This window comes from Lontra canadensis, unplaced genomic scaffold (genome assembly GCF_010015895.1).
Source record: "Lontra canadensis isolate GAN:19392208 unplaced genomic scaffold, GSC_riverotter_1.0 scaffold16, whole genome shotgun sequence".
Classification (NCBI taxonomy): Eukaryota; Metazoa; Chordata; class Mammalia; order Carnivora; family Mustelidae; genus Lontra; species Lontra canadensis.
This window is the reverse complement of record NW_022631010.1, coordinates 10,581,803-10,608,747: the sequence shown is the minus strand read 5'-3', so window position 1 is coordinate 10,608,747 and position 26,945 is coordinate 10,581,803. Positions and strand designations below refer to the sequence as shown.

The following is a 26,945-nucleotide window of genomic DNA, read 5'->3' as shown; positions in this document are numbered from 1 at the left end:
AGGAATTAGAGAATATCTAACCACATGCTCTCCATCACACAGCTTTGATACTGACATTGGCATTTTCCTGTGTGAAACAAGCCAGTAACTTAGTAAACATGTACCTTATATACATACACCCACAAAGGATCTATATCCAAAGTATATAAAGAAATTCTACCACTAGATCCCAATAACAAATCTAATATAAAAAATAGCCAAAGACACAAGCAAACATTTCACAAAGTGGAAAAATTTAAGGCCAGTAAATACATTTATAAAAGATCATCAAACTCATCAGTAAGCAGGAGAACACAAAATACAACCGCCATGAAAACGCTTCCACCCATGTGAGATGCACTCTCTCCAGCTCTCCTGGGAGGCTGGTGTCTTGCTGGCATTGGTGCTCGTGACGTCACAAACATTGGCCCCTCCTGGTGCCTAGAAACAGTCCACCAACCCTACACCTCAGGGAATATGAAAAGCTTCTAAAAATGATAGACAGGAAATAAGACATTCTCCAACCAATCATCTAAATCACACCTTAAGACAAAAGAGAGTGAAGACCCATTTGAGGACATGGAGATGGAGAGCTCTCTAACAGCCCAGGCTTGAGTTGTCCTTGAGATGAAGGCAGAAGAGGTCCCCAGGGTTTGGAAAGTATCCAGGGGTTATAGAGATGGTGAGGCATGCATGGGTCTGCTGCACATTTTATTGGGATATTCCAAAGGGCTGAAAATGAGTTAAGATTTTTTTGAGTCTAGTACAAAGAAACAAAACAAAACCAAAAAATCCCTATCCTTTGGCCACTTAGAAAGGAGTGTATGTCTCCCAAAGAATGTAAGGTATTGAAATGAGATCATTATCACAAATTAACAAAAGCTTTCTAAGCTCCAGCCACTTCTTTTAGTTCTTTCCACCAAGAGACTAATTAAGTAAAGTGGGGACTACAGTTTATTCATGAAGATGGTACTCCAAATCAGCTGCCATTGCATAGAATGAGAGTAGATTTCTATTTGTTTTCATTCAAGCCTTTAAAAACAAAATCTTCCTTTATTCTCCATCTTGCCAAAGCAGTGGTTCTCAGACAATCTTGTGCATCACAGTCACTTGGAAGGCCTATTACGGTACGGTAGTTGTGGGATTTCTGACTCGGTGGGACTGGGATGGGGCCTGAGAATCTGTATTTCTAACAAGTTCCCAGGTGAGGCTGCTTGCTGCTGCTGGTCCTGCTGGTCCAGGACCACACTTTGAGAAGTGCTGGGCCTTATTGTCTTCCTTTTTCACCAGAACCTGGCTTGCTTAAGGTTCATTACAGAATATTAAGTTGCCTCTGCACCAAAATTACATTAATTGCAAGGTGCTGACCGTTTTAACAGTTATAAAAGTTGGAAATGAAAACATCATGCTTTAACCTGCAGATTTTGAATAGTTCTCAGCAGAATTAAGATGCCTTAGATCAGCCTTCTCAGTGACTCTGGTAACTGTAAAACTGAGTTACTTCTTTTAGGACACCCTTATATTAACAGATATTCACATTCTAATAGCAATTTTAATGTTCTTCTACCTATTATCACACTGATGCAAAAATATAAGCATTTGTGAACTTTTGGAATAAACCTGTGTTTAATTCAATGCCGATCCTGACTGCTTAAAGCTTTTTGATTGAATTAAGGAGTAGGAAAGTAGATTGGAAGGGAAGGCAGCCAACCGGCAGGGTGGGTCACCAGCCAGCTAACACTGGGGGCACCCGAGCAACCAGGGGAGTGGGGAATCTGGGGGGATTTATGGACCAACTCCCTTGAGTCCTTGGTTGAGGACTTGGTGGAGGGCTGTCTCCTAGGACATCGACTCCTTAGCACTGTGGTCTGCCAAGTGCATGGAAAAGCAGGGTCCAAGTTGTAGAAAACATTCTTACACAGAAGTAGGCAGTTAGAATTCAACTGCCAAATGGCTGGTGAGCAGTTTCACATGGAGGATCCTAGACGGAAATCCAGGTCTGACTGATGTCAAAGCCGAAAGTCTTAATAATACAAGTCTCCCTCAAAGTGTTCCATGATTGAGTGAAATTTTAGATGGAGACCACAAGGTCTTTGGAATTGCACCTCCTTATATCCTCCCCAGAGTGAGACAAGACTCTTTAAGCATAAGCTGTAAATTTGGGCTTCATGTTCCTTGTTAAAGACAAATGTTTATAATCAGCTGAATTTTATACAAAGACCCTGTTTTCACTGGATGCCCCATTCATTCCATAAGCTCCTTGTCACATGATATGTTGATGGTCCAAATGTGGAAGAAAAATGAGTGGGCAACCTATTCGGGGTTCCAAGCAAACACACATACCGTATGGGAGAAGCAGCCTTAGCCAGAACGGAGCCAGGAGCGGATTCATGCAAGTACCTCTCTAGGTCCTTAATTTTTGATGTGACAGACAACTAGTCCCCTCCTCCTGCCTCCCCAACCCCACCTTCTCATGGCTTAGGTATAGCTGTTCTTTGGCAGACAGATGCAAGGGAAATTGCAAAATCTAAGCATATATTTACTCACTTAATGTAAGCAACAGAGAAGTAAATCTGAACTTTGGAAAAATTCTGTTAAAAATTGACAAGCAGTGGAACTATCAGGATGAGGAAGGCTATGCAGGGGAGAAAAAACCTCAAACCTGGGGCTGCAGTGACAGCTGCAATACCCTGTGAAAATGTTTACGCGATTAGTTTGTATCAGTGATTATGAACAACATGCGAAATCAGTCCTTCAGAAGTCTATCTATGACTATTATAGGTCTGGGGCAAATGACCAGGAAACTTTGGTTGATAATGTTGCTGCATTTTCCAGGTAAGAAAATTTTATTTTTAAATCATGTTGTTAAAATTACATGAGGACATCCTACCGAAATAAGATCTCCAAGTGATAATGTTAACGATGTGAAATTATTTGTCTAGATAGAAGCTTAGTAGAAAGGCAAAAACTCTGGGGCCCATGAGAAGTCTTGGGCTAGTAGGTTGTTTAAAAATATCCCAAGCCTAGGAATTTCAAACAATTGACTGACAAAACAAAGCCTCATTTGCCTCACATGGAATTACATGGGTACTTCATCTAACTGTGTACAAAAATAGTGATGCATTCTGGTGACTATACTTTCTCTCTGAGTGTAACAGGGAGGCTCATCCATCGCTCGTGGTGTAGGAAGCAGTTAGCATTAAGGGCAAGATAGCCATCTTATCTGGTTGAACCAGATCGAATTGTTGCCTCGAATGTTCCCATCCTGCCGCCTTTCCGTTATCATTCATTTTGAATACTGTTGTCTAAACTTTCACTTTAGATTTCAATTTGTCTCTATAGCATTCATCTTTCAACGGGGCTATTTCATCCCTCATCCAAAGTGCTTCATCTCCCTCTGTCCCCAAATTAGTTCTCCTTGCCTTTCATATTTCAAAGCACAACCCGGTGGGTGTCATGGTTTATGTTTCGGTGTGTAATAAAAATAAAACAAAATAACTTTAGAGGAGTGTTTTTTTTTTCCTCTCGGCAGTTACGAAATGGTTTATTTGCTGGAGCTGGGGAGGAGAGCCCTTGATACGCTAGGCGATTTCAGGGTTCTCCATCTTACAGGATAGCCTTTAGTAAAGCCAGCGAGAATTGTGGGTGTTCATTGATGGTGATAAATTAAAGAAAAAAGGAAGAAAAGATCCAGAGGAAAGGCATTGCCTTCCTTCTTGGCTTTGTCAGTCTAGAGCAAAATCTCCCAGAAATCACTTTTCTGAGGCACCTGGATGGCTCCATGGGTTAAACCTCTGCTTTTGGCTCAGGTCATGATCTCAGGGTCCTGAGACTGAGCCCCAAGTCGGGCTCCTTGCTCAGCAGGGAATCTGCTCCTCCCTCTCTCTCCCTACCTTTCTGCCTACTTGTGATCTTTCTCTCTTCTCTCTTTCTGTGTCAAATAAATAAATAAATAAATAAATAAATAAATAAATCTATCTTAAAAAAAAAAAAGAAAAGAAGAAATCACTTTTCTGAGTGTAAATTAGGAGAGACAAGGTTATTCTAACAAGGTCATCCCTGGAAAGCAGCACCCATGAACCCCCTCCAGGAGCCCGAGAATACGGTGTGGGATGGCTTCCCCTCTCCCCCAAACTTCCGTAAGCCTTGACTTCATCTCAGATCTTCCCTGGAACTCACATGAGCTACCCAAATGTGAGAAGAGCCTCAGAATGGGAAAAGGTGGCTCAGGGTGGAGAGGCTTAAAATTCTGTATGATCTTTTTCAATCATTTAATGATTGGGGCCTCTTCAAAGTTTTCTGCTCCAGAAGATGTCCCTTCCTAGGCTCATAGCGGTTCTCTTCACCAGGTAATACGGCTTACCTCTTACTGGTCTCCTAAAAACAACACTTTAACCCCAAACTGGTCACTTTAACCAAGGAAATTTCGGGCCCTCGACAGGCTGGTGTCTCTTTTAATTTCTCAGGTCATAATGCTCAGGGGACTACCTGTTTCCCGACCCACCCTTCAACCCCCTTCACCTCATGCTACTTAATTAATTAACTCACACTAACTAGGAATCTCTGTGGGCTAGACTCTGAACCGCGTGCAGAAGAGCGAGCAATGACCCAGACCGACAAACTCCCTGTTCACGGGAGCTTGCCCTCCCATGGAGCACATGGATCTTTGACCTCCATAATGCTGGTGGGTTGAATTGATGCAAAATGTACCCAAAACAACTGGCCCCCTGAGAGGCCTTAAAGAGGGAACAAAGGGCTGCAGCAAATACAGACACCTCTGCGACCCTGGAAATTCTAGAAACTTGGTGAGACAGAGAAGACAGCATTGACTTCCGGGTTGTGAAGGGGAGGCATGCCTCATGCTTGTGTGGGTCACATGGAACTCCAGTGACCACTCCCAGCCTAGGCATGGCCTAAGTAACTTCAGGACTGAACACAGATCCTGAGGATGAGTTTGCCACGCCATCCTTTCCATGAGCCTTGACCTTTCCCTTTGGTTCAGTTTGAAAGGGGGAAAAAATGGGGATTAATCAACCTTCTCTGGAGGTTGACGGATGCTATTTTATTATCAATTGCTTGAGAAGTTTTTATATTGCAACAAACGTTAGGGGCCACTGCCTATCTAACCCTTCAATTCCTCTTTTGTTGTGTAATCTGTTGGGTGACCCTTCATTCCAAACCTTCTAGCATGGAACTGCGAGGTGGAGCTAAGCATAGATTTCCTGCGGGGGGGGGGGGGGGGGGGGGGGGGGGGGGTTTGTTGGTAGTGAAGAGGTGGTGGTGGGGTGTCCTGGCGTCTTTGGGTTAATGGGATTAAGCAAATCAAGCTGAACTCTCCCATTCTGATTCAAACCAAGACTGTAGAACAACCAAATCCCAGATAACCCCTTGTGACACAGTGGCAAGGCACTTAAAAGCCATTTATGAAATGTATCCACCTCCCCCTCTGGCAACCACAACAGAAGGTCATTCACAGTGACAGCTGTTAACCTCTCTGTGCTCCGCTCCAACCAGACCGCCCACAGTTTGGAGTTCTGGGGACAGGGCTCACTTATGTGATCTCGCACTTGCTTGTAAACATTTCTGGGGTAAGACTTGGGACTCTACTGTTATTGTGGCCAAAAAATAATCAAATCAAATAAATAAAATAAAATAAAACACAACAGGACAAGTAAAGTCAAATAGATGGAACCAGACTGAAGAGCATAATTTCCTGTTGTAAACATGATGCGAACAGCTGATGTCAGCTTGCTTCATTTTGCATGGCCTGACCTGATTGCTGTTAAAACACACACACACACACACACACACACACACACACACAACTACATGCCTTTTCAGGAGGGTCATAGGCCTTTGGAACCCATTTACACACCAAGGCATTCAAAACCTGGTTTGGCTATTTATTTATTTATTTATTTATTCATTTTAAAAGATTTTATTTATTTGACAGAGAGAGCACAAGTAGGCAGAGAGGCAGGCAGAGAGAGAGGGGGAAGCAGGCTCCCTGCTGAGCAGAGAGCCCGATGTGGGGCTCGATGTGGGGCTCAATGTGGGGCTCGATCCCAGGACCCTGAGACCATGACCTGAGCTGAAGGCAGAGGCTTTAACCCCCTGAGCCACCCAGGCGCCCCGGATCGGCTATTTAAATAGGTTTGCTATGATCCCAACCTCTTATTCCTTTACTGCAATACCTCAGAAGTCGAGTGTGAGCCAGTTAAATGTTTTAAAGATCTCATGATATTAAGGATGAAAGGTAAAAAATTAGATTACCGAAATTGTGCTGTTTTATATATTTTACATATGTATTTACATATATTTCATTTGATATAAATGCTTAGGGTAAAAAATTAATGTGGGGAAATTGGAATGCAACAAGATCATCTTACAGGACTTATGAAACATTAATTCGCTGTGCTCAGTTGATGGGATTCAGTAACCGCACATGGCTTTAAAGGTTGGTGCTAAGTGTCTTCCTTCAAATAGAGTATCTCATCATGGGGAGTGCGGACATCACCAGATTTTTTTGTAAATTAAATGTGAGGCTTTTATTGCATGTGTGGTGTGGGTCAAAAGCCCTATGAAAGGATCCTCCCCTCTCTCTCACGTCCATTGTTCAGGCATCTTATTTTCCATCCTTTGAAAGAGGTTTATTATTCAATTGGTTCAGTTGTTCTTCAAACCTTCATATCCTTTTTCCAAAGCGGAAGTCCTATAAGAGCACAGTCTAAGGTTATGGTCGGCTGTGATTTTATGTAAGATTGGGGAAAATTCACTTACCTTGGGGTAAGTGGGAGGGACCAGGTGGGACTTGGAAAGCTATTAGAACTACCTGACAAGGTTAGTTGTAATTGCTCTTCGGAAAATACCAAAATGTGGAGAACATTTTAGAGAGCACACACTTTCCTCTCCATTGATTTTACCTAATTTTGCGTGAGACTTGCATTTTGTGCACTTGTTGAGGAGTGCCTCTAATGTCACCCTCAGAACAGAAAGTAGTGCGTTTTGGAGGGGGAGGTGAGGGGGAGGAAGAACACACAGTTCTTAAAGGGACTGCGCCACCACATGGACAAGTGTAAAACTACTGCCTGAAGATAGAAGGACTGAGCCTTGCCTTCTATGGAGGAACTGAACGTTAAACAATGTCCTCTCTCTCTCGCTCTCTCTCTCTCTCTCTCTCTCTCACACACACACACACACAGCTGATTCCCTGAAGCTCTGTGTGTGCTCTTGGTAAAAGCTTTCATTGTTTCCTCAGCTCTAAGTAAATATTAATGCCTTCCAAGGCCAGCATGCTAACGGTTGCTATTAAAATCTTTTTCTCTCATTCTAATAATACACTTAGAGATGATTGGTAATAAAAACTCTCTTCAAGGCTTCTGCCTTTCCCCCCTCAAAATGGAGATCAAAGAAGCATGCTGTGGGGGTCAGTCCAAACGAAAAGACTTCCAGCAGCAAAGCATGCGGTATGACAGAAAATAATGACAATTATGATGTTCAAAGGAATTGCAGAGAAATCGCACAGTAAAACTTCTTTATTATGCTTTTCAAGGGCTGGATGTTTTTACTTTATTATGTGAGGAAGGGTTAGATTACAGACCTAAAGCAACATGAAGGCAGAATTTCTTCTGTGACAGGAAGTAGGCTTCAGTCAAGACTTTGGAGGTTCGATTTATTTTGGTTACTCCGGTTCTAAATCACACTTCACTGTATTAACTGAAAATCTTGGTCTCTCTGGAAGCAGAGCTCCATCTAGGTAAGGAAAGGTGAGTGCTGGTTAGGCATGTATGTGGGTCTTATATACACGTTTATGGTCTTAGACCTCATTAGAAACAGAGCTGCATTTTCTTCCATTCTAATCAGTGACTAATGAGAGAAATAATCCTGAACAAATAAGACATATAAATTTTGCTAAGAGGGAAGAGAACTTGTTCTTTTGTAAATTTGACTCTTAAAGTTTTGGTTCTTGGTTTATTGATCATTTTCATTACAACACGAAAGAATTGCAGGAAGAGTTATTTAAGATCATGTTCAGGAGTCAAAAATTCTTCAAGACAAAACTCCAGTTTCTGCCAAGTAACTTTTTTGAGGAAAATGCTCCATTAAACTAAAGAAAATTATCTTCCCTCATCACCATACTTCAAAGAATACTGACTTCAGTTTAAGGATTTTGAAGAAACCACAATTTATTTTTAAAAATTATTGCCTAAATTTTATATTGTTTTATATATATATATATATATATATATATATATATATCTGTATATATATATGCATATATATGAGAAAACTGGACATATATATATATATATGAATGAAAAACTGAACATAGTGTATCTTCTTATAGTCTGCCTTCCATGTTTTTGTATACCATCTTCAAAATGACCTGGAGGAAGTGAAATGAAAGCTATATTCACACAAAAGCATTTATGTGAATGTTTATAGTGGCTTTATTAATAGCGGCTTCAAACTGGGAACCTTCCAATGTCTCTTAGCTGGAGAATGGGCAAACAGACGGGGGCCCCGCTGTACGGCGGAATACTATTCATCCATCAAGAGGAAACGATTATGGCCGCGTTTCGCAACGTGAATGAATCTGAAAAGCACTATACTTTAGTGAAAGAAGTCAGACTCCAAACGCTACATTGTGTGTGATACTTTTTGTATATTCTTATTAAGTAAAACCATATGGACAGAAAAGGTATCAAGGGTGGTTAAGGGATTGGTTTCACTGCAAAAGGAAATGGGGCCATTTTTTCAAGATGGTGATCTGTTCTGGACTGTCTTGGCAATCCACATGCTTGTGTCAAAGCTCGCATGGGCAAGTCCTCCCAGATGTTAATCACACCTCACTAAAAACAGTAACTTGTGACATTCATTATTCTCTTATCTTCACAAACATTAAAAATGTCCCTGTTCCTTTAACTTTGTAATTTGCCAGATGGGAAAAATAAAAGGATATTTTCTCTTTTTAACTAAAATGAAACGTCAAAACTTTGGTGATGATTTTAAAATTCTAAAACTTTTTTTCCCCCCAAATTCTAGATGGAAGCTATATCCACGGATGCTCCGGAATGTTGCGGAAGTAGACCTTTCGACTTCGGTTTTGGGGCAGAGGGTCAGCATGCCAATATGCGCTGGGGCTACAGCCATGCAGCGCATGGCTCATGAGGACGGGGAGCTTGCAACCGTGAGAGGTAGGAAGGGAGTCCTCCCCAAAGGCACAGAAGAGGACTAACATTTAGTGACTTCTTTCTCTGTATGCATCAAGCAAACACGTCCTTGGATATTTTTACGCTCACAGAAATTAAGATCATTGACGCTGCCATCCAAATACCTGTTCTTGCATATTCTGCTCCTCTATGACGCTGGGCAAGGTATTCTTGGTGCCTCAGTTTGATCAGCTATAAAACGAGGATAAAGATAGTACTCACCTCCTTCAGTTACTATTAGGATTAAATGAGTTCACACATATAAGGTACTTAAAATAGTTCCTTGCACGCAGAGTGGTGGTTCAACAGCTTTTAGTTATATTATGTGTATTAATATCCGCATATCAGAAAATGGAGGTTTGAGAAATTGACTCCCCCGTGGTCATACAGCTAGGTAGTGGCAGAGATGGGATTCAACTTTATAGCTACCTTATTTCAAAGCCCTTCCTACTTCCCCAAACCATGCGATTCTCACAAGGAAAAAGCAAATGTAATGACCTGATTGGTTGAGTTTTCTGTCATGGTCTGGGACCACTCTTCTCTTTTACGAATGGATTATATTCCTGATAGAGTCTTTCTAACTGCCTTAGGAGACAGAGAGATGAGAAATTCAAATATGATGTAAAGAAATTTCTTATTAGGGTTAATTTATTAGCTTCCTAGTCCCCTAGCAAATATGAAAATTTGAAAAGGTATGCACAGTTGATAAATCTCCCCACTCTGCTTCAGAAACTCATATAAAAGTTGGTGATGAATTCTACCTGACTTCTTTTGATGCTAAGCAGGGCAGGAAATTCAGGCCCAAAGAGCAGGAATTAAATACTGTTTTAAAGCCTTTTAGTTCCATGTATCACAGATCTTAAGGATTACTTCCCTTCTTGAAATGTCTGCCACAGAATTCTGCCTGGGATATCAGCATGACACAGGTTATGCTGGACAGACTTAGGTTAGAGTCTAGAACTTTTTAAATTCTAGGACCACACACAGAGAAGTGGTCTTGGGGCCTCAGCCATTTGTCTATGGTAATCCTGAAATATGGGCAGGGAGAAGGGGGGAAAAAAAGAAGGAAACCTATATCTTTCCATTTACAGTTGGGGTAAAAGAGGCCTTCCCAAGCATTCTATAGACAACAGCCAACAAATCAACACAAACCCCAGAAATTTCCATGCTGTCAAAGTTCTACAAAAATTGAAAAGACAATGGCAAACAAAACAAATTGAAAAACTATGAGGAGACAAAGCATTAATGACCTTTCCGTGTGAGGAACGCTTATACTTGAATAATGAAATACTATGAACCCCAAATAGATGAAAAGATGTAAGTAGGAAAAGGCAAATAGAAAATTCATCAATGGGGCACCTGGGTGGCTCAGTGGGTTAAGCCTCTGCCTTCGGCTCTGGTCATGGTCTCAGTGTTCTGGGATCAGCCCCGCATCGGGCTCCCTGCTGAGCAGGGAGCCTGCTTCCCCTCTCTCTCTGCCTGCCTCTCTGCCTACTTGTGATCTCTCTCTCAAATAAATAAATAAAACCTTAAAAAAGAAAGAAAATTCATAAATGGACACATGAAAATGGCCAATAAAAATGAAAATTATTCATTTCCCTAGCTACCAAATAAATGTAAGTTATAACTATATATTTTATTTTCTGAATATCAAGTTATTATTTTCAGATTAGACTGTGGGGAGGGTGAAAGGAAAATGTGCATTTTCAAATATCCATAGGAAGAGCATAGAGTGGAATTGTATCTCTAGAAAATCACTGAATTCCATGTGATGCTCTAAGTGCTCTTCTAGGAATTCCAAGGAAAAAATTATGACTTTGAAGAGTGACATTTCTGCAGGGATTCTCATTCCTTTGTTGTTTTTAATAGGAGAAAAATTAGAAAAAATACACCCACCCAAATGTCCCGTGATTGGAGGTTGGTTGTCAAAACAAAAAATGGCGTACATTTTTGTAATGATATCAGAGGAGGAGTGTATTGATATGGGAAGATGTTGCAGTACCATTTTAAAAAAGTGGTTACAAACCATGGTAAGGCCCTAAAATACATTTATTAAGGCAAAGAATGCAGACTACATTATATTTGTGTTTATTGACAAGTGATGGGATTACTCTTGACTTTCTATTCTTCTTCTTCTGGGTCCGTATTTAGAAATTTCCCTTTGAACTATTTTGTAAGATAGGAACAATAAAAACTAAACAAAAGGTAGATAAGGGACCATGAGGAGAATGGCAGTGAGGGAGAGGAAATAAAAGAAGGCAATAAACAGAGCTCACTTGGTTTGACAACAACCACCAATCCCGGAGATTCCAAATATATGTATATATCCCTTTATGTGATACCTGACAAGTGTCCCTATGTTCATTCTGTGGGCAAAGAGTTAGAGCTCCAGAGAAGGCAGTTTTCTTGATGAGTAAATGACAGGACTTACTCTCCACTTCCCTTGTGATGGTTCCAAGATCAGGGCTCCCTATTTTTGGTGGGGATGGGATGAAAGAAACATGAGAAGAAAACTCACTTAGAAACATTAATTTGCTGGGTGCCTGGGTGGCTCAGTGGGTTAAAGCCTCTGCCTTCAGCTCAGGTCATGATCCCAGGATCCCAGGATCCCAGGATCCTGGGATGGAGCCCTGCATCGGGCTCTCTGCTCAGCAGGAAGCCTGCTTGCCTTCCTCTCTCTCTGCCTGCCTCTCTGCCTACTTCTGATCTCTGTCAAATAAAAAAAAGAAAGAAACAAACAAACACTAATTTGATGGCCTAGATAGGACTATTTTGTGCAACATTATTTCCTCCTAGTACTAAGCAGGGGGGCATTCTTAAGTAAGTACTTATTGGAGTCTTCCTTTAGATTAATTTATCAAACACTTACAAAGCAAATACCATGTTCCAGATGCTATTCTAAGCACCATATTACAAATATTAAAGCACTGAATCTTCGGGGCAGCCCGAAGAAGCAGTACTATAGCAAGCCCATTTGACACATGGGAAACTTGAGGCACCCAGCAGATGAATAACTTGCCTGGGATCCCACAACTCATATGTGACAGAAGCAGAATTCAGACCTAGGCAATCTGGCTCCAGAATCTTTGCTCCTAACCATCTTGTGCTGCTTTCCATTTCCAGAAAATCCCATACATGTCATGAGGGGAAGCCCATTTATCTGTCAATTACAGTCCCCTAAAAGTAATTGATTTATCGCTGTAGGTGCATGCAAAGCAGCCCCGGTGCTCCCCCATCCCCCACAGGAGAGCTGGATACAGGATCAGCATTGGGGCAGAGTTGAACAGTAAGAACGCGGAGGGTGTGGTAACCCTGAGGATACAGAGGAACTGGCGATGGAAGATCATACACAATGTCCTTAAGGATCTAAGACTGGATCAGGTTCCTGTGAGGGCGTTATATCCAAACTCATGGTAGAAACCTCCTTTAAGGATTTCAACATTCCTAAAGTTTTCTTCTATGGTTCAACTACCATGGGTGGATGGATGGTCTATTTAATATTTAGATTAACCCTGAAAGCTGATGGTGATCAGCCCATGACCCACCTTGGTTGGTACATTTTGGTTGTGGGATGGATATGTTCTTTGGAAGGAAAAAAGGCATGTGTGCCAGGAATAGATGCTGTGGATATAGGTGCTCAGGATATATCCCTCTGTTACTTATGATTTCTATCAGAACCTGCAAATTTTTGCCTGACATTTTCTCTTGCAATAGGAGCAGACAGATAGGAAGGTTAGGCATTACCTGGCCATTAACACACCTTCTGTTGACTGCCTTCCCCTCCCTCTCTCACTTTTCAACTCATAATTAGAATGGGCATCCAGAAAGTTCTGGAAGTTACCACAGTACCACAATCTTACCTTCTCAGTTGGCTCTCCAGACTTCACAGAACCTGGCTTCAAGGGTCTTTTGGACTTTTTTCTCCCCACCACTTTGGGGCCCGTCCCCAGTGTGAACTGGGCCAGAGAAGAGAGCTTTTTTCTTACACGGCTTTGTGGTTGAAGAGTGACCAATGGAACTACTCTTTCTTCATTCTCAAAATGGCCGTGAATGTAAGGTTGCCAAATAAAATACAGAGCCAGTTACATGTGAATTTCAGGTAAACAACAAATCCTTTGTAACTGGGTCATCCTATGTGTTTATTTACTATATCTGGCAAACTTAGTTGAATGAGAACTCTTACTTCTAGGTGGTCCTTTGAGAATTACATGAGAATAATGCTGGGAAAAGCTTACCAAAATGGGGGTGCACTTTTTATTTGGCTTCAGGGTCCCCCAAATTTCTTCCACATATTAAAAAAACCGACTTTCAGAAAAGTACACTCCATTTGCACTTTAACGGGAGTGAAAGTCACCCTTTTTACTTTGCTAAAGGTATTTTTGTTTTAAGCTTTAATGCAGGGACCTCAAAAATGGCTTTGAGGGTCAGACTGGTAACATAAATATCCAGAGAGAGATGAAGTTAAGAAAACAACTGTGTAGGCTCAGTGGTGGAGATGGTGGTGGGGGGATTGCAGGTTCCCCGGAAGGGGGCAGCTGCATTTCAGTGCTAGCTAACTACTGCCCCCTGAGAGAATGAGGATGTGGGGATCGCCAGATATCCCAACATTTCAAGAGAAGCCAGAAGCCTTGATTTTTATGTGTAATCTCTTGGTTTTTAAATGTTGGCAAATAAATCAAAAATTCTCTAAAACACTGTTTGAGGCAATAATGTGCAGGCCAAAGCAAATACTTTTGTGGGCTACAAGTGTCCCCTGGGCTGTCAGGCTGGGACACCTGATTTATGTGGAAATTCACCACTAACTAGTTTCGCTTCTGTGGCAGGTCATTTTCACTCTCTAGGAGGATTACGTTTCCTCACTGATAAAGTCAGCTGCTTAAGCACGATCAGTGTTTGCTTACCATGTCCCAAGGAGGTCAGGATTGTACCCAGAGCTCTCGGGAAAGTTAGATGTGTCACTGAGCACAGAGGTGCTCCTGTTGCATGCTGGGGTTCGACAGGACAGATAGGACGGTTCTTTAAAGAAAGGGTTCTGCTAACGAAGGCAAGCACGAAGATCAAATCTCCACTATGAGAAAACGTCAGAAACCAAAACGGGAAAATTCCCAAAAGGAAGATGATCTTAATAGCTTTTTGGCGGGGGGAGGGGCGGCGGGGTGGTGTGGTGGTGGTCAGGGTATAAATAAATGATTCTGTCCCCATTTAAGATTCCATTAAATGAGAAACCATTCAAGGTAGACAACTGCCCTTCTGAAAGCCCACCCTTTCCTCTATCCCCTGCCCTCCATGCCAGCCCCAGAGAGCGTAGACGGTGGAATGAGCATTCGTATGCCTTTGATTTTCATTTCTCATAGCTGCATGCTGGGGACAGAGGAAAACCAGCAACCATATTTATTTCTGGATCTTGCTGAAAACACGAATAGATGTTTGAGAGATGCCATGCAAATTAACTGTTGTGAAAATGACGATAGCCCATTTACTTGGCTATCAATGTGTGCCAGGCAATTTGCATTCATTAACTCATCTATGTCTTACTGACCATAAAATGTGAGTCCAAAGCCCTAAGGATCTTTTTCCAATTCCTGTGCTTGTGGAAACTGAGGCTTGCAGAGGATAAATACTTTGTTCTGGGTTATTAATCACTTGTGCAACGCTGCTTATAAGATCCTGGTCAGGGACTGACATTTCCAAGTATCATTAACTGCAGCAAGAACCCTAAGGCAATTCTATGTTACAGTCTTGGAATATTAACTGCAAACATTCTGTGTTTTTATAGTTTTAGCCCTTTAGTTTTGAGAGGATGGAAAAGCCACAGAATATGAAACTCATTAGGAAATACGAGCCTTGAGCAAAATTCAGAAGCATTAAATAAAAGGGCTTGAATTTTAAACAAAAATTAGAACTCCTAAAAGTTGGGGTGCCTGGGTGACTCAGTCACTTAAGCCTCTGACTCTTGGTTTTAGATCAGTTCATGATCTTGGGGTCGTGGGATTGAGCCCCCCTTCAAGCCCCATGTTGGGCTCTATGCTCAGCTGGGAGTCTGTTTGAGATTCTCTCTCCCTCCCCTACTCCCCTTTCCCCACTTGTGCTCTCTTTTTCTCTCTAAAATAAATAAATCTTAAAAAAAATAACAAAAACAATTCCTAAAATTCTTTCAAGATGAAAAGAAACTGGGGGTCTGGGTGTCTCAGTCGGTTAGGCATCTGCCTTCAACTCAGGTCATGATCCCAGGGTCCTGGGGTGGAGTCCTTCATTGGGCTCCCTGCTCAGTGGGGAATCTACTTCTCCATCTGTCTCTCCTCCCAGCTTGTGCTCTCTCTCTATAGCAAAAATGAATAAATAAAATCTTTTAAAAAATGATGGAAGGAAACTAACAGAGAAGCACTGAGTGGAGAGCAGTTTGCCATGCACTGTGTTATGAATAAGACATTTATTGCACTAGATGATTTAGTTAGCGTTTTAATAATTGACAACTCTTATAATATTTACAAAGCCATACAAATATCTCTACTTATAATGGTGCGTCCATTTGAAACCCTATTGGATTTTTTTTTGTTAAGTTTTATTCTTCTTATGAGCTTCCAGGATGAGCACGGAATCATGTCTCCACATACTCCGCATAGTAAAGGAAATATCAACGATATGCATAAACCCTAGTGCCATGTAAAGCAGATAGTCTCCTGAGGCGAGATTTCCATCTCGTAAGAGAAATAAAGCATCTCCGACTTCTCAAAGAACAAATAAAATGCTTATTAGACCACGGAGGCTTTTAGGACATGATCATGGAACTCTCTCCAGTGTTAGGCACTGTGGCTGTAATGAAATTGAATTTCAGCCTTAATGGAATGATAGGAAAAATCAAGAGGAAGAAGAGATTGTTAATTCATCCCTTTGCTTCTGGCTGTTATGTGCACAAGTGCCACATGAGGGAGTGCCGGGACCTCAAATAGAGAAAAACCAAAACCCACCTAACGCGTTCCAGGAATGCTCAGCGTATTAGCAAATTCTTAGTAAACTGTCAAAAAAAAAAAAAAAAAAAAAAAGAAAAGAAAAAGAAAGATTTTAAAAGAAATTCCTGCCCCTGGATGCAATTAGAGGCTACCACACAGGATTTGATGGGCCATAAAACCATTAAATCTAAACACGTTCTTTTTGAGCCTAAAAGGCCAGAACATTCCAAAGTGAAGTTTTGGGACTCAGCTGTGACTTGACCACCTATTAAGCTGCAGGTGGAACAGATTGCAGAGTAACACAAAGAGCCATACAAACCCCAAAGCACTGAATTAGGGTGTAGGTGAGAGCTTTAGCTGTTGAATTTTCTGGATTTTCCGAGATTAAGTGATCGACCTTAACATTGAGTGAAAGACCATTCAGCAAGAAAAATTGTCATTTCCTTTGCTCCAGACCCAAATGATGTATTTTTTAAAGCTTTATTGATTTATATATTTATGTGTTGTACTAGGTGACCGAGTAGGTATACATTTCAGCATACCGATGAGGAAAATATCCCCATTATTCTCAATTTTACCTAAACCCAGGAAAAGCAGAGATTTACTTTAAATGAAACTTTTACTTTTTCTGAAATGAGTGCCTTTTATGCACCAGATGCTGGACTTTACATTCCTATCATTAATCCTCACAATAGATCTGTGAGGTAATTATCATTTATCATTCTCCTCATTTGACAATGGAAGACAAGGGCGCCCTTGACCAAAGTCTAGGGCTGGTCCATGATCAAGATGGGGTGTGACCAAGATTCATTTCACTCCAGAGTCTGATTCAGTTATTTGTCTTCATCCATTATTTTAGCCGTTTTTACTGAGAAAAAAAAAAAAAAAAAACTAAGGAGGAAAAAGAAGAAAGGACAGTTAACTAAAACTTTGTCCAAATTACATCATTAAATATTTGGAAGAGAATACCTCTTGGTTTCATTGTAGTAAAAAAAGAATCAATTCTCACCTTTGTTTTCAACCTATTTCAGCTCAACTTTATGTTTTGGACATATTTTACCAGCAATTAAAATTCAGTAGACACACCCTCTGCATACACAATTCACACACAGTACATATGCATACACACAGACATACACATATACATATATACACATACACATATATTAAAGGATTATGGACCTTCTTTGTATATATGCATAGATAAATATAGAGATGAGCCATTTATATCCAGAAAATTTTCCAAAAAATGGTAGATTCATCATTGAAATCACTTTGCACTAAGACCAACTTCATCAATCAAAAACAACTAGTAAAAAATTAGACTCTTACTACATTGAAGACCAGCACTGAATGGTACAATTTCTAGTATCTCGTACCAGAACTTAAGCTGTGGGGGCAGCTTTCTGGAGAGCATGAGATTGCTCCTTCTCCAATGATTAGTGTGCATGATGATGTTAAAGCATGACAGCGAGAAGTCAGAGGCTCCCTAGTGTGTCCTGACACCCAGGTTGTTACACTTTGCGAAGTTGATTGAGGTCAAGGGCGAGCTTGATCTTCCTCGAACCCGTCATAATAGGCATCTGACTCTGGTGTGGTCTCCATGCGATCTGCCAGTTATGCTGGGACCTGACAACTTAATAAGGACAGAATAATAACCTGGGGATCATTATAGTAAAGCTGATGTTTGAGTCTAACACAGAGTTCTGTCCTAGAAACAAAGCAGATGCAAGAAAGGGAGGACACAGATGTCACGAGGACTGTTTCTTGCAGATCTTTCCATACAATCAAAAACAGCTCTCCAAGGGAGTGGCTGTGTGATCCCTCAAGGTTAAACTGCTCCTGATTCAGACAATGGACCATCCTGAAAGCACTGGAAAGATGAACTCCGGTTTCCTTGCCTTTCTTGGCAGTGTTGATTGCTTCGGTTCCCTAAATCATAAATTAAGATTTGTTTGACCACATCTAAGTATTTTCACGCAAAAGTATAGTGGAAATTTCATATTATTTTTCCAAGTAATCACAAGAGTAATTTTAGACACGCAGACAGTAGTATTCACTGCCTCTTTCGTAAGCCTGTGAATAGCAGTTCCTGTGCTAAGAAAGGATGACACAGCCGGTGGATGTTAGAGTGGCCGTTCATGCAAACACCCTAGTGGGTCAGATGCTGAGTTTTGAACCACACAACTACTTGGTACTTTGTCATTGCATATTTTCCCCATTGCACAATGACTTCCTGTGCAGAGGACAGAATGCATTTTCTCAACAAAATTTTCAGCACAGCTGTCTTGGTGACTAAGTTTTGCAGGAGCTTTGTAAACAAATGCACCTAAAAATAACTTTAGATGCTTTCATCATGTTACCCTTTTTTCCTTTAAACACACAATTTCGGAAATTTAACTCACCTTTCCTATAAAAGAGAACTATTTTCAAAGAAATAATTTGGGCTCCACGTAGCACATTGTTTATTGGTTCTGCTCTACTCTGGGAATATGATTTGATCTAAATGAATTAGTGCTTCAAATAATAGACATTTTACTTCCAATGATAAGCCACGAGTTTTTATTTTCCTCTGTTGTGGTGGTGGTGGTAGCTGTGGATGAGTATCATTCCTAGATGTCTGATCCTGCCCCCTCTTGTCAAGCCTGGTATGATAAACTTCAGTTTTATTTGGCGATACATCTCCTTTATAGGTGTGAGAATGTTGGGCTGGACGTTAAAACATTTGGAAGTGGTAAGTCATGCTGCCTCAGCCTTGAGAAACTTCTCTCTCATCTTCTGCCATTTTACTTTTATTTTGTTGTTTATTTTTGCTTCTAACTTAAACTCTAGGAAGCTGGGCAAATTCTAGATAAGCAAGGTTGTAAAACACATCTGTTAATGGTGAAATGTGCCTAGGGGCTGTTACAATAATGCGATATAATTCCTTGACTTTAAAACTAGCAAGGGATGATGCATGAGAAAATGTGGCGCATTTACCGTGCCCTCCTCGGAGGGACACCAGTACAGAGGACTGACAGATGCAATGGCAGGAGGTGGCTGGCACTGGCAAGCTGGGAGCCAGTCGCTCCCGACCCTGCCATCCCTGGTCAGTTTCCTCTAAGGTCCTGGTTTTAGAGTAAAATAACTTGGGCAAGCAGGCTGAGTGTCCCCTACAGTTTAAGTTCACAGTCGTTTTCCTGTCTTCTTTCCCGTACATCCAGACTACCTAGATCAGAAATAAATGTTTCCATTAAGGCTTGATGGAAAATGAGACACTGCCAACATCTGGAGGCGTGATCGCCTTTCTTAGCCATTGGGCGGATTCTGCCCATTCCTGCTGTTTCGCAAAGCTATTGACCTGTTCTAGCCCAGATGAATCATTGTACACTGGAGTTTCAGGATTTTGTATCGACTGCAGAGGTGGTTGCATTTATTTATTTATTTATTTATTTATTTTTTGCTTTCCATGCTATTTTTTTTTAAATTTCTTTTCAGCGTAACAGTATTCATTGTTTTTGCACCACACCCAGTGCTCCATGCAATCTGTGCCCTCTCTAATACCCACCACCTCGTTCCCCCAACCTCCCACACACCACCTCCCCTGCCCCTTCAAAACCCTCAGATTGTTTTTCAGAGTCCATAGTCTCTCATGGTTCACCTCCCCTTCCAATTTCCTTCAACTCCCTACTCCTCTCCATTTCCCCTCGTCCTCCATGCTATTTGTTATGCTAGGTGGTTGCATTTATATCTAAGATGACTTGATGTCAACCTCAGTGGTTGATAACAGTTTCCATAGCATACAAAATTGAGTTAACTCTACTGAATGGCAGTTTGGGGAGGCAGAACCACACTGGATCTGATGCCAGATTATTGCAGACCCTTGTAGACCCTACCTAGACCATGTGATTTAACGCTAATAAAAAACTTTGTTGTGGGTGCATCCCAGGATAGTTTTCATTCTGTTAAACAGAATGCACCAGTATTTTCCATACTAACCCATAGTCCATTCTGGGGTGTGTGGGAGGGACAGTATTGTGGGTAATAGTAAACAATAATATTAAACTCGTTTATTTCTGTATTATTATACTCGGAGTTTTATTGCAAATAAAGTAGAGAAACAACAACAACAACAAAAAAAAGTAGTGAGAATTTAAAAATTTTTCTCCCAGGTATTATTGTTGATGGCTGACTAAGCAAATGCTGACAGCCCCTCAGATCTGCTCTGCAGACCCTCCTTGGAAATCTGCAGACAGATAAGGGGTAGAAGTAAGAGGTAGAGAAAGGCATGTTTTTGTTGCACCTCTTAGATATTTGCTGTTGTCTTCTCCCTGGCTTTCCAAAGGAATGTATATCCAGGGAATGCAGGAATTATCTCCTTTGATATTCTCTTCCTGTACCAGCCCTCTCACAAAGTTCCTTGGCCTGGAGAAGATTCCTCTCCGTTTTGAGAGCTTTCTTGCTTAAGGTAGTGAGCATTTGATGCTATCTCTACAAAGAGGAATGGGTGTCTTGATCAAAACCAATGCAGGGAAAAGCTGGGTGTAGAGAAGATTATGAGTAATGATAAGAAACCCAGGTCCTTAGCAAAATTCTGAATTTATAAGACTATCTAGGACTTCTTCCAAATGGTGTTAGGCATTTTCCAACTTACCCCTTTACAATTACATGGCTTCAGAATTTACGCAGAAAATGTTCACAAACCTTGCCTCAGTGGACTGTCCAGCTAGGAAGTAGACAAGAGAGCAGCTGTGGTTACAGATATTTTGCAGATGAAATGTGCCTCATAGATGACAAGGCTGGGACAGTAGCTCAGACCTTCTGACTCTCAATCCATTATATCAGGTTATCTTTTCAAGAGATGTATATTATAACCTGTTATCATTTCTAAGGCTTTAATGTCCACAACCTTACTCATGTCTCTTTCAGTGATATGTGTGTACATGTATCTCATATGCATTTTTATAACAATGGCATAATGTATGACTGGTGTTCCTAAATAAAGAAGAAAAAAAAATCTGAATACATCTAGAACATTAAAAGTTTAAGAGTTTTGTTTTTAAGATTATTTATTTATTTATTTATTTATTTATTTAAGAGAGTCCAGAGGGAAAGGAAGCAGCAGACTCCCCACTGAGCAGGGATCCCAATGCCGGGGCTTGATCCCAGGACCCTGAGATCATCACCTGAGCTGAAGGTAGACACAAAACTGACCAGGCAACTGGGGCATCTCTTAGGTGTTTATTTTTGAAAATATAGCTTAGGGATGATAAAAGAGGGAGGGAGTGGAAGTAAGGAAATAGAGTTGTGGGATGTCCTATGGGATCAGTGTTTACTTGATGATGCTGGATACTTTAGCTCTAGGATAAGCTGATTATAATGAAAGCCAAGATTTTTAGAATTTGATTGATGTTAGGGGCAAGAAACTGGGCCTTGTCTTCACTGCCTCAGATGGGATCCCCTTTTTGCTAAGAGTTGTGAAAAGGCAGCACACACCAGAGTCTTAATGTTGCACCATGCAAGTAGACCACTGTCCCTTTAAAATGAAATCTGAAAGTTGCAGCTCTTGAGAGTTGGAGGTCAGTTTCATTGTGAAAAAGGAATAGGGAGAGAAAAGGGACTTCAGAAGCATTTGTGCTTTCAAGCACTAGACTAGGATGACTCTACTTAGAACTTCTTAACAAAGTCTAACTATGCCAAGTCATTTATAAAATTAAAATCTTGCAATTTTTGTCCCCAAAAGAGTAATGTGAGCTAGAAAGGTATTCTGTTTATTTCTCAGGCAAAAATGACATTTGAAATATTTAGCGATCATTTCAACAAAGAACTGAACCAATTAGAAGAGATGATCAGATGCTCATTTCTAGTGTTCTAACAGCATCCTGAATGCCACCTCCCCACCCCAGCTCTGCCAGGCATTAACTTTCAAATTCCTGGCCTGTAGGGGGTGGGCAGGGATTCCTTGAGGAGAGAAGGAAGTGATGCCACATTGAAGGGACTTAAGAACGAAGGTCATTTACTTCAGAGCTATGGTTATTTACCGATTGGAATTGAAGTGTTTCAATATTTTAACAGGCACATTTTGATCATCTCTCTGAATGGTCCTTATAAAATCCCAGGGTCCCTCATCTCATTCTCACAGAAAGCTGTATTGAAAATCATGACTGTAATTCATCAATAATTTGCCTTTCTTACAGCACATAACCACAAGTGAAGGGGATTACAGATCCAAGGAGCCTCAAGCCTTCTAAGCTTTGCTCCCGTTCTCTCCTGGAAATAATATCTTAGCCTGAACTCAGACTATGTCAGCACAGACTCTGATATTCTCCTTCCTTCCATCCAGGAAACTCTCTTGGAATAAATTCATTAGATCACCAAGCATTTATTAAATGCCTACCACTGGTGGCATTGGTAACTCAGACTTTTGAAGGTCTTTGACTCAAATTTTCAGCCCCATATGATTTAATCATTGAAAAATAAACCTTGAGCACGAATAACATGAGCAACCATTAGTACCAGAGCCAGGAGATTCAGGAAGTAGAGGCCATGAGCTGGCCTTGCTTTTCTCTGGACATGCCTACCCAGAGGAAGTGGGGAAAATGATTGTGAAAGTTGACAACTCCTGCAAGAATGATAGCTTAAGGATTTTAGTGGTCTTTATGGAGTGTCTGTAGGTGTTTCTCTTGAATACAAGGAGATCTTTTTTTTTTTTTTTAATTTATTTTGATAGAAAGAGAGAGATCACAAGTAGAGAGGGAGGCAGAGGGGAGCGGGAAGCAGTCTCCCTGCCAAGCAGGGGCCCTATGCGTGGCTCGATCCCAGGACTCTGAGATCGTGACCTGAGCTGAAGGCAGAGGCTTAACCCACTGAGCCACCTAGGTGCCCCACAAGATCTTTTTGAACATTTTTGATCCTTCTTGATAGAACAGCTGTTCATCTACATTGTGTATAAGCTACAGAAGGTGTCCTAACATTTGGTGGTCCTCTTAGCTGAACCCCTTTGTGTAGCCACACCCTGCACGGGTGATATGTAGCAGGTCCTACCCATTGGTTTGCTTTCTCAGAGTTATTGGTATTATTATTATTATCCTTGAGGGATGTGGCAAACCTACTACCTTTGGGTGTCATGGCCCTGAAGGATTGGGGAGTGCATTTATCTATGCTTGATACCAGGGAGTCTGGTGGGCATCTGAACATTCCAGAAAGATCACTTGCCTTGGAGGAGTGGTCAGGCATGCTGGGTTTTCATTCCACTCAGTTCTCCATCTCTGTGGGAACTTACATCACATCCTCTTCAGGACATATTTTCTTTATGATAAATTGATGGTTAGGGGATCCCGACCTGATCAGTGTTCCCTGGTGTTCCTTCCAAACAGTAGTAGATGACCTGGAGTTATTGTCCCTGTTTTAAGTCTTAATGAAAATCAGGCAATGGTCTAGATGTTCACATGTATTATTATTTAATAAAATGTGGGCTTTTATTATTTTTAAAAGTATTTTTTATTTTATTTTATTTATTTGAGAGTGAGAGAGAGCACAAGCAGGGAGCAGAGTCAGAGGGAGAGGGAGAAGCAGTCTCTCCACTGAGCAGGGGGCCCAGTGCAGGACTCGGTCCCAGGATCTCGGGACCATGACCAGAACCAAAGGCAAATGCCCAACCAACTGAGCCACCCAGGTGTCCCAAAATGCAGGTTTTTAGACATGATTTTGCAAGTCATGAATCTCTTGAGAGAATTCTCAAAGGCCCACTCAGAGGGACAGGTTAGTGATCCATGGACAAGATCATCTCAGGTTTATGTCTTCTTTATCTGAACTGTCACCTGAACAACAGGGATGAAAAACACTTTCAAAGGCATAGGTAAAGTCACACTTACCAAAAACAAATCCATTTTATTACCATGTGAACTTAGAAATTTACTATCAAGTGAGACCACTACTACTTAAATTTTAAATTGTGGTACGGGGACTGGCAGCATCAGTACCCCCCCCCCCCCCGAAACTGGGTGGAAAGGTAAATTCTCAGGGTGCGTCTCAAACCCACTGAATCAGAAATTCTGGGGGGATGTTTGCACACTGTGTTTTCACAAGTGCTCCTGGGGTATCTGGCTGTCCCCTAAAGCCTGAGAAACATGGAAGCATCTTAGTTTCTCAATGTAGTGTCTTGAACAGTACATCACTGTATTCTCGACATCACCCAGTGAGGGTCACTTGGACAACTGGTTTTAATTCCATTTGATATATGTCAGGCACACAGCTAAGTTGAATGACTCAGGGTCATATAATCTGTTTTATATATTTATTATTGTCTCTTGCCATATTTGGTATTTGGCATATAAACATTGTATCAGTTCCTCCTCCATTAAAGCTGACCCCAATTTTACTGCCTTTCACCTATTTTTAGTGAAAAGCCTATCACCCTTGTTCTTTCAAGTTCTCTAAGACATTCGGGTAGGTGAGTCTATCAAATTAATTATTTTTCACTTTCACTGTACTCATTTTTTGATATCTTGCACAAAATGTCCCCCACAGTGAGGACACTGTTGTCTATTTGGAATGTTTAGCATATGTATTTTATAAAATTTAAAGATGCAACAGAAATGGTAGAATGCACCTGGAACAAAATTTTTAAAGATAGAATTTTAAAAGTTAAAAACGAAGAAAAAAATCAAACTCACCCATAATACTCTGACTGATCATTAGCAATCAGTTTGTTTAGGTTTATATACCAATCATCACTGTTGTACAAATGTGGAATTATGCTATATGTGTCATTTTGTAGACTTTGGGTTCTTTTTTTAAAAATATATCTTGAAAATCTCTCTGTGTCCACAAATAATATTATCTTTTATAACTGTAATAGTCAGAAACAGAATATGTACATATACGGAGAGAGAGAGAGAGAAAGAGAGGTGAGGGTGGAGGGATTGATTTGGGGAAGTGGTTCATGCAGGGACTGGCAAGTTCCAAATCTAAAGAGTACGGGCACCTGGGTGGCTCAGTCGGTTGGGCGTCCGCCTTCAGCTCCGGTCATGATCCCAGGATCCTGGGATCCAGCATCACTTCTCCCTCTGTCTGCCACTCTCCCTGTTTGTGCTCTCTCCCCTTCTCTTTCTCTGATAAATCAACAAATTAAATCTTTAAAAAAAAAATCTAAAGGATAAGCTGGCAGTTTGGGGACCTAGGGAAGAGCTGATGTGGTTTGAGTCTGAAGGGTATCTGCTTACCAGTCCTCAGGGAAGGCCCCTTGGTCGAATGAGTTCTATTCACATTACAAAGAGCAATCTGCCTTACTCAAAACCTACTTATTTAGATGTTAATCTCCTTTATAGAATACCTTCACAGCAACAACCTGAGTATTCCAGCAAATTCTGGGAACCCTCACCTAGCCAAGTTGACGCACAAAATTAACCATCACAAAAGTAATACCTTTAGTGGGTGTGTATCTTTCATTTTACATATGAATTACAGTGTATCCAATCCCCTAAGGCTGGAGATTCAGGTTGTTCCAATTTTTTCATACTTACACACAGCACATCTTCAGCTACTTGGCTCATTTTGGTCTCCTGGATCAATGCAGAGTGTAGAAGGAATGTATATTTCCAGCTTTTTAAAGAATTGACTTCTTATTGCCTAATTGCCTCTCTGGCCCCTTGAATCACAAGCTGAAGGCTTTGGAGTAGGGAAAATGCCAGGCTTGTCTTCATCTTCTTTCTTCCACAGCCTGCAGGTCACTGGGAACTGGAATGATGCTGAGTTCCTGGTCCACCTCCTCAATTGAAGAAGTGGCAGATGCCAGTCCTGAGGCCCTTCGCTGGCTGCAACTTTACATCTACAAGGACCGGGAGGTCACCAAGCAGCTAGTGCAGCGGGCGGAGCAGAAGGGCTACAAGGCCATATTTTTGACTGTGGACACTCCTTACCTGGGGAACCGCTTTGATGATGTGCGTAATAGGTTTAAGCTGCCACCTCAACTCAGGTAACCATGGGTCTCTGATCACCTGGGCCCCTGGGCTGGTCTTCTAATTCTCTTCCCTCTTGTCATGTACCAGCTCCAAAGGGATTTCCCCCCAGTTTCCATATGGGTGCCATGGGGAATTAGACCTTCACAAAACAACCAGAAGTATGGTTGGCAGGGATCTTGTTGAGGAATGATAGGCTCTGGGTTCTACAGGTAAGTGCATTTATTTGCCTGTTGAAATCAAAGAGCCACTTGTTCGTTTTATTTTTAATTGTATTTGGAACAACCGTGTCTAGGAAGATTTAAAAAAAAAAACTAAAAGAATGGAGACAAAAAAAGCCACATGTTTGATCCCCTATCTCCTACTTCTTTTAGCAATATTCTGCTTTCATCGTGGTTCATCCATGGGTCAGAATTCATTCATTCACTCATTCACTCACTTATTTTGGTGTATCTAGTAATGCAAAATGGAACTGTGATGGTTTTGTCAGGTCATTCAGCCTGTACATTAACAAGGAATTGTCCTTTTCCCTGTGATATTTTAGGACTAGAATTATCTTGTGTCAAAACTAGGAACTCATGGAGTTTACTGAGAAAGACCCTCACTTCCCTATATTTTTCACCTCTGTTTTTGTCTTCCCCCAGGTCCCCTCAAAATCTGCTCTTGAGTTTTTTCATATCAGTATTTGACTAATAGCTTTCAGGGATAAAACTATTTTTTTAATTAATTTTATTTTTTTTAAACATATAATATATTTTATCCCCAGGGGTACAGGTCTGTGAATCACCAGGTTTACACATTTCACAGCACTCACCATAGCACATACCCTCCCCAATGTCCATAACCCCACCCCCACTCCCAACCCC

General features: G+C 41.1%; 1 protein-coding gene across 1 annotated transcript in view; it reads left to right on the top strand.

The window, feature by feature from the left end:
• Positions 1-2,666: 2,666 nt before the first annotated feature.
• The window catches only part of HAO1 (hydroxyacid oxidase 1), a 56,069-nt gene continuing 31,790 nt past the window's right edge, over positions 2,667-26,945 (top strand). Inside the window, exons 1-3 of the mRNA XM_032859162.1 lie at positions 2,667-2,814; positions 9,025-9,176; positions 25,841-26,096. Coding sequence (XP_032715053.1) covers positions 2,678-2,814; positions 9,025-9,176; positions 25,841-26,096 — 545 coding nt within the window. The 5' untranslated portion in view covers positions 2,667-2,677. The remainder of the gene's footprint in view (positions 2,815-9,024; positions 9,177-25,840; positions 26,097-26,945) is intronic.